This window comes from Pantherophis guttatus, chromosome 2 (assembly GCF_059756535.1).
Source record: "Pantherophis guttatus breed Tessera chromosome 2, ASM5975653v1, whole genome shotgun sequence".
Classification (NCBI taxonomy): Eukaryota; Metazoa; Chordata; class Lepidosauria; order Squamata; family Colubridae; genus Pantherophis; species Pantherophis guttatus.
This window is the reverse complement of record NC_142064.1, coordinates 205,870,661-205,886,218: the sequence shown is the minus strand read 5'-3', so window position 1 is coordinate 205,886,218 and position 15,558 is coordinate 205,870,661. Positions and strand designations below refer to the sequence as shown.

At 41.8% G+C, this 15,558-nt stretch overlaps 1 protein-coding gene across 2 annotated transcripts; it reads right to left on the bottom strand.

Annotated features, from left to right (window-relative positions):
- Positions 1-844: 844 nt before the first annotated feature.
- Positions 845-14,449, bottom strand: KIF20A (kinesin family member 20A). Of its 2 annotated transcripts, none has more exons than XM_034441672.3 (19): positions 14,306-14,449; positions 13,540-13,704; positions 12,218-12,304; positions 11,794-11,913; positions 11,428-11,566; positions 11,147-11,334; positions 10,921-11,062; positions 9,723-9,926; positions 9,389-9,500; positions 9,140-9,211; positions 8,136-8,276; positions 7,753-7,918; positions 5,661-5,822; positions 5,302-5,441; positions 5,094-5,196; positions 4,001-4,196; positions 3,469-3,560; positions 2,572-2,709; positions 845-1,593 (listed from the first exon to the last, which is right to left on the bottom strand). In XM_034441672.3, the coding sequence occupies exons 2-19, from the start codon at positions 13,684-13,686 to the stop codon at positions 1,261-1,263; spliced, it is 2,682 nt and encodes an 893-aa protein (XP_034297563.1). In that variant the 5' UTR covers positions 13,687-13,704; positions 14,306-14,449; the 3' UTR covers positions 845-1,260. The 2 variants fall into 2 exon arrangements, with proteins under 2 accessions (XP_034297563.1, XP_034297573.1); XM_034441682.3 differs by having other exon boundaries at positions 14,184-14,364.
- Positions 14,450-15,558: the final 1,109 nt, after the last annotated feature.

Below are 15,558 nucleotides of genomic sequence, written 5' to 3'. Positions count from 1 at the left end.
GAACCAGAGTTGTGTTTGTGTTGGTTGTTGTTCTAGAAGTATCCCTCCTTTAGCCTTGGATTATTATTCCAAGGCTAAACTTGGAATAATGCCTCACATGATTATCAAAATCTAAATATCTTTTGCTATTGAAATGAGGTATTTATTAAAGTTAGTGTATACCCATAATTTTAACAAATGCCAGTTGCTCAGGTGAAGCTGAAGCCCATTGACAGGTGCAGGACAATGGCTACCACAAAAAAAGACCTTTCAAATATAAAAGAGTCCCCTGAGAAACGTCCCAAGACCTGAATAGCTACATGGGAACGCTTGCACTTCTGGTCGGCATTATTTGTGAGTTGTAATACATTGTCACACTAGCTGTTGCCAAAGCCTGTAACTTTTTTTTTTTACCAAAACTGGGTAAAAGCTGTCTGCTATAAATCTATAGGAGCATATAACACTGCCTAATGTTGACATTAATGTTGACAGAAGACGGTTTTCTAAAAATGCCCTCACTTTCTGAGGACCATTTGCCAAGTACATGGGAAAAGGCCTCCTGTGTTATTCCCAAATTAAAGGAGACAAATCTTTGGGAGATGTGCTGAGGCTTCACTTCAGCTTTTAGGGAAGAAGCCAATGTTTTCCTTTCAGTAGTTGAAAGAAAGGTTGTGATCCCTCTGAGCACATTTGAATTGGGTATGGCCTTGTTAACCACCTTGAATGCCTTAGATAGAAAGAAGATATAAATTGTAAGAATATTTTGCAATATTCCCCCCTCCAATTCCTCTAGAAGGAACTCTATCTGGCCAATATTTTTAAACACCTCAATTGTATCGAATCCAGTCTACACAATTCTATAACATTTCAGAAGTGAAAACAACGCATTTATTATCTGTTTAACATAGATAAAAATATATGTGGTTCTGCATGCTGTGTAACATTTTTTTAAAACAAAAATAAAACAGACATAACATAAATCTAGGTTACATAACCATTGGAATAGCAGCTGGCCTGGAAGAAAAAACATGCATAGTAATCATCTTTGGGAACCCAAAGGTGTTTAAAAAAAACCTCTCAGGCCGTATCTCACTAAATATAGTATAATTCATATACATTAATTGGATCCAAAGGTAATTGTACTTGAGGCCGACCTGTTTAAGGCACTTGGTCACAATCCTCTTTTAAACTCTTAAAAGCTTTCCTGTATGTGGAGCCAACTCACTGATGGTAAAGGCACTAATTGGCTGCCCTGCCTGACAAGGCCTGGGTTCAAAGCATTCAGTATTTTTTGCTAAAGGGCATTGGTTTAAACTCTGGAGTTCCTCGGGCACGTAAGATGCGAGTATAAGGGCTCTCCGTCGCTGCAGGCTGAGCCACTGTCCGAGTGAGGAAGTTGTGCAAGAATGGCTTCTTGATGGGAGGCTGACTCTTGGGCTGCAAGTTTTCATTATTTGCAGAGAAGCGTTTTTTCATAGAAGCAGGTGCCGCCACGTGTGCTGCAGCCTGGAGCTTCTGTACAGTCTGATATTGCTCTGCAATACAGGCAGCTTTCCTCCGCATATCCAGCTTCACCAGTATCATGTTATTCTGAAGTTCAGCCAAGGTCTGGTCCTAGAAAGAACATCCAGCCAAAAGATGGTGATAGTGATTTATCCAGACCAGTGGTCCTGCCAATCCAGCTGCCTCCTAGCTCTATGAACTGAAAGTGACACACTAATTTGTGCCTCTTCCAGGCTAACTAGCACCATTTTGATCAGCCAGAGACCTGCTCAAAACTGCATGAATAAACAGCCTCATCTCCATAAGATCTGTTGATTGACTTTGGGTTTGGAATGCAAAGTGTTACAGTGATACCTTGGTACTTGGTGTTAATTGTTTCTGGGAGGTGCAGCAGGTACTAAAAAGGACGAGTCACAAAACAAAGTACACGATTTACCATGTGACCCTTTGTTTCAGCAGGGAAGAATTTTGTCCGCCCTCTCGCTCCTTTTGCAGCGACCTTCCCAGCATGGCTGACTTCCTGTCTATTCCCCAAAACTTTTCATGCCAAAATGCATTGAGTAGCAAATAAATAAGGGCTTGTGGAAGTCCTGTCTTCTCAAGGAGTTTTTCTCTTTAGTACTGTACTTGGTAAAAGCATTCCCCAGCCCCCCCCACCAATTAAAAGAAAATCTAATTTATTGGGCTGCTGCCTCTGCTTCACCATTTTACATTTTCTTTATATCGAGGGATTACATTTTGCAATTTGCTTATGCTATAAGGCGGGTGGGCAAATGTGGCCCTTTTACAACCTGTGGACTTCAACTCCCAGAATTCCTGAGACAGCCAAGCTGGCTCAGGAATTCTGGGAGTTGAAGTCCACAGGTCATAAAGGGGCCATATTTGCCCACCCCTGCTATAAGGCAGTGTTTCTCAACCTCGGCCAGCTAGGGAATTCTGGGAGTTGAAGTCCGCACATCTTCGCCTGGCCGAAGTTGAGAAACACTGCTATAAGGTTTTCAGCAAAGGATAAAAGCAGCCTATAAAAACAAAGTGTAATCCAAAAAAAGAGCCTCACAAAGTAGCTAGATTCAACAGGCCTTTCCATACCTGCTTGACCAGGATACTGTCACACTTATTGAGGGCTTCGCGGAGTTTCCCAGCACTTGTGCGGTGACAACATGCTCTTTCGGCTGACTGGAACAGCTCACCAAGATTCAGCAGCTCTGAACGTAGCATCCTCACGTTCTGAGAGAGCAAGGAAGAGTCACATAACCAAGTAGAGAAAGACGAGAGCAGAAAGCTTTGATTATAAAGGGCAAGCTTCCCACCAGCGGAGAAGAGGAGCTAGAAAGAATACAGGTAGTCCTTGAGCTAGGACCAATCATTCAGCGATCATTTAAAATTACAGTCGCAAAACTGAACAAAAGGGGTTTACAATTGGCCCACAAAACTCTGTGAATGCCATCACAGTCACTCAGGCATCCAGTTTGTGACTTCAACGTCACGGTGAGCTGCAGTCACGTGATTGTCACTTGCAACCTTCCGTGTGGCTTCCCATAATATAAGTCAATGGGGAATCCAGAAGGGAAGGTCACAAGTCGCTCTTGTAAGTCGCTCCCACTGCTTTTTCTCCCTAGGAGTTCCACTACACAGAACATGATCCCAGAGAGCCCATGCCAGCCTGCAGGGCCTATCCACGGCCTAACCAAAATGCCCAACCAAATCACATCCACACTCCTTCACATTCCTTGCTCGGGACTCCAGCTTCTACCCACTTAACAACCCATACTGTCCTGGGGTGGTGATGGCAACCTGGACTGCCAGAATTGCTATTGGTAAGTGATGTGGTCACATGACATTTCATTTTATTACTGCATCACTTAATGACAGCAATCCCACTCTCAGGTACTGTTGTAACTCAAGAACTACCTTGGTCAGCAACATCCAAAAGAAAAGAAAATCTAATTTTCTTTAGCAAGCTTTTCCTCCCTCTGTTAAAGTTACCTTTTGACCTTCTCCTAGTTTCCGGTCTAAATCAGCAGCAATGGGCCTTGCTGAAGGTGGAGGCTCCAACATTTTTCGATACTTAAGCAGTTCTGTAGGAAAACAGGGCCAAGTGCAAGAAGAAATTAAGCCTAGCAAATGAATTGCTAATGAACATGGTGGCTTCCAAATCAAGACCAAGCTGTGAAAGATAGAGATGTTCCCTGAGAAATATCAAATCTCTCTTGCTTCTTTTCCACAAAATAAAGCAGACTCACTGAAATTAGATGTGAGGAGATTAGAGATGATGATGAAAATAATTATTTGTTTTTAAAGCTATCATATACCTATACAGTGATGGTCTTCTTACTCAAAGGAAAGCCACTAGTGTCACAGGACACAATTAAGAGGACTAAATAACACAGGACACGGGATAATTTAACATTGGGCAGATGTACATCAATTTTCACAACACTACAATAATTAAGGCAGTTTGACTTTCTCCAGATATATGGTCTGATCTCCATGTGAAATGACAAGAAGAGGGCCTCACCTTTGGTAGATGTACTCAGCTCTGCCTGGCACTTCTCTAGTGTATATTTCACCTCCTGCAATTCGTGCTGCATAGATGTGATTCGTGTGGATCTACGAGAAGGTTCTTCCATATCTTGTCTCTTGTCTGCTTTGGAATTTTCTTGTTTTGCCTCCTGCAAGGCAACTTCCAGCTCTTTGATCTTGTCATCCCGATTCTGAAGAAAAAAATAAATAAGATGCTTTAACTAAGGAAATGGAGGGAAAAGAGCTGCAAGGAGGTACCTCCCCCAAGGTCCCTATAAAAATGTGTCACTCTTAAGTATCAGGGACGAACAACCAGACCCACACTTGTAGAGTTCAAACAAGTTATCTTATTGTTCTATGTGTATTCTGCGGACATCTCCCTATTCTGCTAGCTTTCGCTGGGAAAGGCTAGATAAAACTCAAAGGCATGGGATGATTAGACCTTGCTCTCTTGTGTTTAACAGACTGATTTCCCAGTTGAGCCCTCCTCCCAAATGATTGCTCTCCAAGATCAAGGCAAATTATCACACATGTAAGAATCTTCAATTAGCAAAGAATTTCCATTATAGAATCATGTATCTGCTTTCTTTGTTGTTAGGAATAGTCAGCATTTTATTTATTGACTGGGATTGTAAAATTGCCAAGTTGTCAAGCAGCTCAAGGCTATTTTACCAGCAGGTTCCTAACCTAACCCAGCAGAAAATAACCAAATAGCTACCAACTCTTAAAGGAACATCAGTTTTGGAGAAGAGATTGGGCCAAACTTGACATCCAAGTTTCACCTGGAGTCAGCTAAGCACTTAGAGTTGCAGCAGAGCTTTTTTCTAAGGAACTTCATGTGGCACAAGCCCACCAAAATTTAGACAATTTTAATGCCCACAAGCTTTGGAGTCAGAATGGAAGGAGGGAGGGAGGCAGACAGGCATCAATTACCAGAAGATTGATGGTAGGTCTCTCCACACCACACTACAAATATATTAAAGTTAAAAGAACATTTCTTCTATAAACTGCCACTTCTTTGTTTGTGGCAGATGATATAGTTCCTGTCTCCAGAAAACCCCAGTACATCATCTACCTCTTTTTCCTACCTCAATTTCCTCCAGATAGTAGTCTGTCAGTAACACCTTCAGATTATTCAGTTTGTCTTCATAAAGCTCCTCTAACAACTCCTTTTGGGAATCCATATGGTCACTACAGTAGACATAGAAGGAAAAAGATGACACTGTAAGATGGGTGGATAGAAAGCCATGGATCAATCAGAGGTTTCCTAGAAAGTACAGGTGGCCCCAAAAGTACCTGCTCCACTGATCTCTCTGTTGTAGGTGTGTCATCATCTCATTGCAGATTTCATCACGGAGACGCACCTCCAGCTGAAGCTTCTCCCGACGTTCCTTCAGCAGAAGCTGTTGCACAGCTTCAACTATATGCACAAGATCCTGGATTTTGGGATGGGAAAATACAAAGAACATGGTGATTCAGGTTCAATGGGGCAGCCATCAGAATGCATCACACCCCCAACCACCTGATTTAAAAGTAGTGATCAATGCTTAAATCAGATGCTCAAAAGCTGAAGGATTCTAAAGCCCCAGAGATGTCCAATTGAGTAGCTCTGAAAACTTCTCCATTCAATAAATAAGGAAAGATCAATCTCTTACCTCCTTATCATATGCAGCCACATCTATTTCATCTTCGCTGTCTTCATCAGATTCTGTTTCTTCATCCAAAACAGACACAGAGGCATTACTAGTTTGAATGCTGTGTTCCTTGACGAGTGAATGGATAGACAAAAGCCCCACCTTTGTAGGAACCTGGATAAGCTGTAAGAGACCAAATTATACTATCAAGTTAAAAAAACAATGGCACTCATTTCCTTCCACCTTATGCCAGGGCTACTCTGAGCAAAATATATTGTTTATGTTTTTGAAAAAGGCTTCCAGGACAAAGTGGCCCTGATGTTTACCCTCAGGAGGAAGCAACTTGTGAAAAAAACAAAACAAAAACCCACCACATAGAACACCATCTTAAAGCATCTGCATAAAGAATAGGTTGCTTGAAATTGTGGCTCTTTGGGTGATCATCTTCTATATACACATAGATTGTGTGCCTCCACATCGGCCCACACTGAAAATCTTCTAAAGCAGATTTTTGTTGGGAACTGCCACTATAGCCAAGCTGTCTCAGGAATTCTGGGAGTTGAAGTCCACAGGTTGTAAAAGGGCCACAGTTGCCCACCCCTGCACTATATATGCATATGAAAGATAGCTCTTTCCTTTTCCCTCAGTCCCTTGAGACCACTGAAGCAGCCCTAGAACTCCAATCTTACATGCAACAGTAATATAAGAGAAGGTTGACAGTAGGACTGCCCAGAGAACCACTGGAAAAACCAGTTATAAATAAGTAACTTTTTGGTCTTTTATATAGTCTCCCTCACACAATTAGTAGTCTCATTTATTCAGATACCCTATCACAGTAAAAAAATAAAGGGGAAAATAGTACATTCAAAGGAAGCAGCAGATCACAAGCTACCCAAGCCACAGGGAACGGATTAAAACCAAGTAGCAACCCTTCAAAAGTCCAGCAATGACAGGCTCAGAACGGAGTTATAGACGTTGTAGTATATGGAGTAGAATGTCCTTCAGTGCTCCCTGGAGTGGGCTTGTCACTATCAAGTCCACAGTTTAGTAGAACACTAGGGGGTTAATGGCATGAGAGAAGGTGTACAGTAGGACTTTTAGCCAGTCAACATTGAAGACTTTTGTTGCCACCGCTCCCTGGTTGGAAAGCAAAGGATGAAGCGCTGTACCTTTGCAACTGATAAGGGTGTAGCTAAAAATTTATTACTGGCCTCCCAAAGATCAGCATAAATTGCTCAAACGTAATTTGTTTGCTTCACAAAGTCCTTGTCATGAGTGATGGGTGAAACCAATGGGACCCACATGCTCTCCAGAGCAAGCAGAGTCCACAGGAAAGAACATCCAAATTTGTTCTAGTCTGTTGTGGCCCGCTAGGGGCCTGTGCAGATTGGGGCTGATCCTGACGACGAGGAGGGTGGTGTGGGGTCGGCCAGCAGCCTGTGCAGCCGGCGCTCGCGTCGGACAATGAGGAGGCTGAAGAGGATCTGGTGCCAGAGGCAGAGACTCAGCCAGGGCCTTCAGAACCTCCAGAGGCTCCTTCCAGTGGAGAGCGCGAAGTGGAGGAGCCTCTCCTCAATGCTCGAGCACGCAGGGCTGCCAAAAGGCAGGAGTGGCTACTCAGGAGGTCTACTCAAGAGTAAGGCTTGAGGATAATTGGCCACTCCCTTAGCATATTTAAGTCGCACGCCGTTAGTAAGTTTCTTGCTGAAACAATTCGTATTCTTATCAGAGTATTTTGGTTTATCATATCTTGTTTTCTGGGCTGGTTGCCAACCTTTGCCGGTCTTGTGTATTCTTGCTACTTAATAAATTTGATAAGGACCATTGGTGTGTGTCAATATCCTCGGAAATCTGGAGCTGGGGCAGAACATAGTCCCACAAGTACAGGGAGATGATGACTGCAGGAAAAAAAATTCTTGCTCCGTAACTTCTGTGTTGACAGCATAGGTAGGAGGAAGGACATTCTAGTAATTAGACTAGTAATTGGCCAGGTAGTCACAGTTAACAGTACTAATAATATTGCAGTGAACTATCCTATTCTATCCTATCTGTTTTCTATTCAGTAAAGAATTCAAAAACTACCCAAATGAACTCCAATATTCCTTTTTTTTACCTGGCTGGCAATGGCAGAGAACTTAGCCACATGGAGGGTCTCATCATATGATGAAGCACATGGGTTGATATTGACAATCATACAGGACTGCCCATGTCCTGTGAAAAAGCCTTGGAATACACGGGTTAGTTTGCTATCCCGGAAAGGCACCACATTCTGCTTTGACCTGTTTAAAGAGAGAGAGAAGAGGAGGATTTGTGCTCTGGAAATGCTAATACAAAATGTGAAGCCTACCCCCCACACATCCTCATCCTCATCTTAACCTAGGAAACTGTATACACGTTCATCAGTATCTTCAACCAGATTGGATTTAATACCAGAAGAGCCAGACAAAGCTACAGACTTATCAGTGAATGCTAAAAGTAGAAATTCATTTAACTTACTTGGTCTGATTGTGGCGCAAGATTGTGAGACATCGCCCCAGCGTGTGCAAGGAGGTATTGATGTTATTGGCTTCTTTCATACGGTCCCCTGTTCTCTGTTCTTTGCAGCGTTCTGAGCCAGCAAGGTCACACAGTGACAGCCTGGTGAAGAGAAAGAGGAGTATTTGATGCAGAGCCTGGTTTCCCACCTCTCAGTGTAGTTCCCCCACCACCACCCCAAATCAGGTTCTAACTTGAGGTTAGAAATTCTGGCAATCAGCATGAGAATCCATGACAAGGTCCAATCATAGTTTTGCTCTTTATTTCTGTAATTTTAGGAGCCACAGTGGCATAGTGATTAGAATGCAGTACTGCAGGCTACTTCTGCTGACTGCCGGCTGCCTGTAATTTGGCAGATCGGATCTCACCAGGTTCAAGGTTGACTCAGCCTTCCATCCTTCCAAGGTCCGTAAAATGAGGGCCCAGATTGTTGGGGGCAATAGGCTGACTCTGTAAAACCACTTAGAGAGGGCTGTAAAACCACTGGGAAGCGGTATACAAGTCTAAGTGCTATTGCTATTACTACACTGTTCAAAAAAATAAAGAGAACACAAGCAGAAGACATCTGAGATCTGAATAAATGAAATAGCCTTATTAAATACTTTGTTCGTTACATACAGCAGTTTTGTGTTCCCTTTAGTTATTTGAGTAGTGTATAAACTACTGTATGTAAAGAACAAAGTGTTTAATAAGGCTATTTCATTCATTCAGATCTCGGATGTCTTCTGCTTGTGTTCCCTTTATTTTTTTGAGCAGTATATTTTAGGTTGCTTTCCTCCATACAGGAACAAGTCTTTTTCATTTCAGGTTAGAAACAAGACTGAACATTTTACAGCAACCCAAAGTCGTCATTCTGACAAACACATGTCAAAACTACACAGGGCAGCTTTCCCTGAGCATATTTGTCAAAACAAAGCTCTCTTTCCCATTCCCCTCAGACCTTCAGTAAGAAAGTTTCCCCTTACTCGCTGATCTTTGAGATCGTTTTACTGCTCCTTTCCTGAAGGTGTAGAATTCGGATGGAGAAGATGCTGTGGCTACAGAGAGCAAGAGAAGAACCATTTTTAGAAAATAAACCAGTTCAAATGATTAAGATCATTTATTCTCATATTTCCCAAACCTGGGCAAATTATATTTTTTGTACAGAGAACATACTTTACTAATCATTCAGAATCCCAACACTCCCTGTCACCAAAGTGAGGAATAGGACAGACCTGCGGCTAGAATTCTCATTCATGTGGGTGCTGGCAAAACTTTGATTTCTCCGGCCTAATTTCAGCAGTTTCCAGGCCTCTTCAGCATTTTGCACATTGACCCAGTTCAGGTCTACAAAACAAAGATGAGTCAGGGAACTGAAATAGCAGGAATTAGACTCTGAATTTATCTAGGAATCACCAGGGAAAACATCACACCTCAATAAGGGGACTGTGTCTTCTTACACTGCTTTAAGCCACTCAAAATATGGCTTATTAGATGACTGATCAGCTGGATTAATTATTCTACATGTTTAGTCCAATTTATATACTGGGTGAGAAGGCTGGGCTGTACCTTTAACATATGTATTTCCAGTATGATCCTCACACAGCCGCAGTGGGGGCCTCTTGCGGTTTGGGGCAGATGCAGGGGTCTCCAGCAAGTCATAAATCAACTCATTGTAGATCTCAAAGAAGGAGACCCAGATAGAAAATTGCACATCCTCTTGAGTCACAAATGAAACATAATCTTGTGGGTCAATCTTGTCAGTTCCTATCTCTATCAATGAAAGCAAAACAAAAAAAGTTATCAGTGATTGTAGCAATTCGTAGCAGACCCAATTAACACGGACTTTCTGAAAGTAAAACCAAAGTGCATAGTGATTGTTCCCAATAATCCCAGCTTCCATACATTCACTAATGTTTCCTTACTCTTAAAGCAGAAAACAATGTTTTCTTTTCAAACTAAGTTTCTCATATTTCTGAGCGCCAAGTGAAATTTTAGTTTCATTATACATTGCAGGTAGTCGACTTACAATAGTTCATTCAGTGACCGGTCAGTTACAATGGCACTGAAAAAAGTGACATATGATCATTTTTCACATTTACGACCTTTGTAGCATCCCCATGATCATGGCATTAAAATTCAGATGCTTGGCAGTGTCCCAAGGACATAACTCTAACCCTAGGCAACATTCTGACAAGCTAAATCAATGGGGAAGCCAGATTCACTTAACAACTGTTACTAACTTACTAACTGCGGTGACTTACTTCTCAACTGTAGCAAGAAAGGTTGTAAAATGGGGCAAAGTTCACTTAACAAACATCTCACTTAACAACATAAATTTTGGGCTCAATTGTGGTCCTAAGTTGAAGACTACCTGTATACCTTCTACTTTACAAAGCTTACACAGTTAGCAACAAGAGATGTTTCATTGTCCAGTAATTGTTAAACCAGAAGATATTTGAAGGGGCAGTTTAAATTGCACTACAGAAAAACCAACAATTGCATAATCCCAGTCCTTTTCTGTGAAATGTAATTTAAACATATTCTGATCCCCACCTTTGGTTAAGGCTGTTTTACAATAGGCTTATGGATATTCTTCTGATTCAAATGCTTCCCTTGAATTCAATTTTTTCATAATGTCTTTTTACTGCATTTCTTATTGCTGAAGACTTTATTATTCTTAGTTTTGAGGTGCCTATAGTGCTTAGCTTTTCAATTCTACAGAAAATAAAATTGCCCCAGAACCAAGGTTCAGGACAGTGCGTACCTTCAAGCTGGCTCCAGTTTGTCTGGTTTGTCGACTGGCAAACAGAGGAGAGTCCAATGCCACTGTCAATACTGCCACTTGTGGGTGCTTGTGATTGGGATCCTGTTCTGTGACTTTTGCGCAAAGAACTACAGAGCACCTCCTGCCAATCCAAAAGGAAGAATTATAGCAGGGATTTTGACCAGCTCATCCTCTTCCTTATCCTTAAGGGCTTTGAGGCACTTACCTCCTTTGTCCCACCATAGATCAGAGCCTGCTTCTTGGCTTCCTCTTGATGACTCTGTTTGCTGTCCAGCCAATTTACTATGTTTGATAGGAAAGGTTTCAGGTCTGTGGCTCGGTACAACCGTGTCCCAATACTGTTGAATATGATGGCTAGGGAACGGGGCAGGATCCCTCTGTTAGTACCATCTCCTGCAAGCCAAGGTCAAAGAAGCAAATAGTCAAGACAAAGGACCTCTATTAAGCAGAGGTTATCTGGAACATTATACACCAAGCACTGCTTACCTTGGATTGTATAAGTCTTCCCTGAATTCGTGACTCCATAGGTATAAACAAGCCAGTTCTGCCCATTGAGGACATCCTTCACCACTTCCTTCATTGTTGCGTCAAAGAATGCTTTCTGGCCTATCTCTGGTCCAAAGATCTGAACATCAAATACTAAGGATTAATATCATCATACAGAGTACTATTACTCTAGATGTATGATTAATTACATCAAATTATCAGGAATTAATCCTTGCTTCTCCATGAGTTCTCTAATCTCCTTGCAGGAATCCTGCCAAAAGAGTTTCAAACACCACAATCTCTATTGGTTTCAGTAGAGGTCCAAGAAGAATGAGCACCATCACATTAAATGAAAAAAAAACATACCTGGCTGAAGGTGAATTTGTGCACTGCCTGGCCAATTCCTCGCTCAGTGTTTCTCATTGTAAAGGAATCTCTGGGTGCTTTGAGAAGAAGGGCATCAGCATTTTCGATGCAGACACAGCCCTAAGAAGTATAGTTAGCATTCAGTATCTAAAACCATCTGCCATAGCAGCAAACCACCTTTCAGCGGGCATTCTTAATTTTAAATATTTATATCCAGCCAATCTATCAAAGTCACTTTTTTCAGTGCTGTTGTTTGAACTAAGTTGTAAGTTGAGGGCTATCTGTATTCTAGCACCCCTGTGCTCTTTTGCATATAAAACTCTGCAAACCAATTTCAAGTGAGCCCAATAGGGAAGCAAAGAAATTGGCCTATCAAAGTTCTCCTATACTAATTGATGGATCCTACTCTGTTTCAGGTACTCACCTGATCCTCATGCTTCTCGATTTCTGTGGGCTTCAGTGGGCGCACTCTTGCATACACCTTCACCTTTCCATTGTCTCTGAAAACAGTCTATAGAAGTTACAGATTGTTATTCCATTACCAGTCTGGCAAAACAGAACTAGTATCAATCTGATTTACACACTAACATTCTACCATATTAAAAATAGAAGCCAACAACCCTAACCCTTCCTCCTCTCCCCAGCAACCCAAGGATACTATAGTCCTGTATTGTAAACTGGAACAAGATAAACATAGAGAGGCTGCACAGCAGTTATAGGAAATAATTCAGAAGCAAGAAGAAATTAGGGAGCATAAAAGTTGTTAGATTTAAAATAGGGATGCATTGCAAAAGGAATTCAGCTGCTCAGGGCTTGAAAAGGCCTTGGGCATAGCCACAAATTTGCTGTAAAACTTGCTCCCAAACTGATGTTTAATGTAACTGAAAGCATAAGTTGTTACAAGAATTACATGTGGATGTTACCATATTTACCACATTTCATTTTAATTAAATACATGTAAATCAAATGCAATGGAGTACTCATCATTGCCCTGGTTACTTTATAGAGTATGGCTCTAGCACAAGAAGCCAGCCCACCCACCCCCATTGCCTTCTCCTCCACTTTGAATCTAAGATGAAGGAAAAACCCCTCAGTTTGTAGAGTTGTGGAGCATGTTAAATCAGTTCTATTTAGATCACATGTCTGGTGAGAAGACAGATGAAAGGGGAGGGTGTACTTCCTTATTCTTCCCATGTTACATGAATGTATGATCTGACTGTCTGAATAAAGCCATATAGTAAGTTGCTAGTTCTAAGAAATAATGAGCATTGGGCAAAACCAAACATCGCGAATTGATCCAAAACTAATTCTTTAACCATGTCTAATAGAAACATTAGAGACTATCAAAAAAGTAAACCAAAAATCATATTGCACAAACTATACTAGGCTACTAGGCAAGAGAGAAATTTGTGTCTCTTTATTTTCACATTATCAGAAATTCTAGAAACAAAGGTCTTCCCACATGGGAAAGCTTGGCTTGCTTTACTAATGGCTCAATGCCATTCAGGTTCATCAACCTGAAGCTTTGTGAAAGCATGCAAATAGGATTGGAAGTCTACGAATCTATTATAGCAATATTAAATTCCTGATAATCTTACAGCAGACCAGCAGAGCTGAATTTGGAATTCTTGCCCTGATCCCAGGGGACTAACAATAAAAATTAAGTTGTTTCAGCATTTGGTAGAGAGGAGACCCCCAGCCCAGCCTCTAACTCCTCTTCATATCTCCTGTCCTCCTTAATGTTACCTGCTCTTGATCTGCAGAGATGGCAGAGAAATCTGGCAAAAGAGCTCGCCGCAGTCCACATTCTGCTGCGGTGGATTCCAGGACAGGAGAGATACCAGCTTCTTCATCAGAAAACAATCCAACCGGGGAGGCAATTCCCTGGGCCATGACAGCCAAGTGCTCTTCCTGTAAGAGCAGCAAAAGGAAGCATAGGCATTCCTGCAGGCTCTTGACTATTTCTAAACACAGCTTAGAATAGATAGAACTACTGGAAGAAAATGGCTGCACTGCATACCAACTAGCAGCAGGTCCAGGCAGGCCTCACAAAAGAGAGCTTCACCACAGAGAATTGAGCTCTATTAGCAGCTTGCCCCTTTCCCCTCACTGCAGCATATAATGGATGATTTAGCGATTTAGTGATTTAGCTCACACCGCCCCCCCCAAAGAGACGCAATTATTTTTCTAGACAACAGATCTTCATCCAGGACCAGGCTCCTGCAATATCAGAGGTAGGCTCAAACCTATGGATTTTACTACCTAGCCTGCAATATGAGAACGAGAAACCTTTTATTAAATTAAGGCGTCTATGTTAGTGTAGGAATATTTAATCAGTCGCGCTCACTCCTTTAATTCCGAAGGCGCTTAATAAAATCCGCGAAGCCCACCTGGAGACCGTTACTGAAATCAAGAGGCCGCGTGGCTCCTCGTCAGTCGGGCGCTGGGAGCACCCAACCCTGGGACTTCCTCCAGCATAAGCGACGAGATGTGGTCCAAATGGGAGTCTTACCTAGTGCTTTCAGTTCCACCTTCCACCTTCCTGCTCTGTGCCGCTCCGCCGCCGCCTGCTCGATGAGCCACTTATATTTTCTTTTCCGACCTGTTTCAAACCTCGCGGCCAATCCGCTCAACCAATCAAAGAACGGGATACCCAGGAGCCAATCGCTACCCGGGGCTCACCTACAGAAGAGCCAATAATGTCAGGAGTTGCTTTCCCCTTCACGTGGAGGCTCTTTTTGTACTGGCTGGTGGGGGGAGGGGGGTGTTGTGCGGCGGAGATTGCTTTATTTCGATCATGGGTTAAAGCGAGTGGCGTTTTTGCAATCAAAATAGATGCGATTGTCGCACGCCCACACGGTAGCGTTCTACAGCCCACCATCTAATTCAGTGAATTTTCAAAACTTGGCAACTTTAATACCTGTGGCTTTTTTTTTTCCAATACACTTTATTAAGTTTTTATTACATTAAAAGAAAAACAATTTCACTCAACAACAGCTATTTGTGGTGTTTTTCTTGTGACGATAATTCGTGCATCATTTACAAAAATTAAATTGTGCATATTTACATTCTTATTTTATCTATTACTAAAAGTCTAAAAGATAAAGAGGCATCGATATTTTACAACGTGTGGGAACAGTGGTATAACTGGATAGAACGGAGATAGATTAAAGATCGATAGTTATTAAGTATAAATATTTGTGGCTTTTTAACTTGCAAATGCTGGCTGGGGAATTCTAGGAATTGAAGCCCACCCATCTTAAAAGTTGCCAAGTTTGTAAACCACGGTTTTAATTGTTCACGCTCCTGAAATTGCATTCTGGAAGCCATGTTGCTTCTGGGTCCACCAAATTTGGAAGCACGATCCTGGTCTTGCTCTCAGCAAAGCAATATTGGGGCGAGGACGAGGTTTATATTTTAATACAGAAGGGTCTTAACATGAACATAAGATTGAAACCAGAGGTTTTCCTTTTAGGATTACTGGACAAGGAACTTGAAAAAAAATAGGAATTTTGTTACTGTGTATGTTAGTTGCAGCGAGGATTCTTTATGCATAAAAATGGAAAGACTATTGATTCCCATGATAGAAGAATGGATGAAAAAAGTGATGGAGATAGCAGAGGGCAAAATTAACTGTTTTAATGGAAACCGCTTCTAGGCAAGACAGAAAAAAAGTTGAAATCTCGATTTTGAGATTTGCTGATTAGTTTGTTGCTATAAAAAATGGCTAGTGTTTGGTGCTCTCTGAGCTTGGTTGTTTTCTTC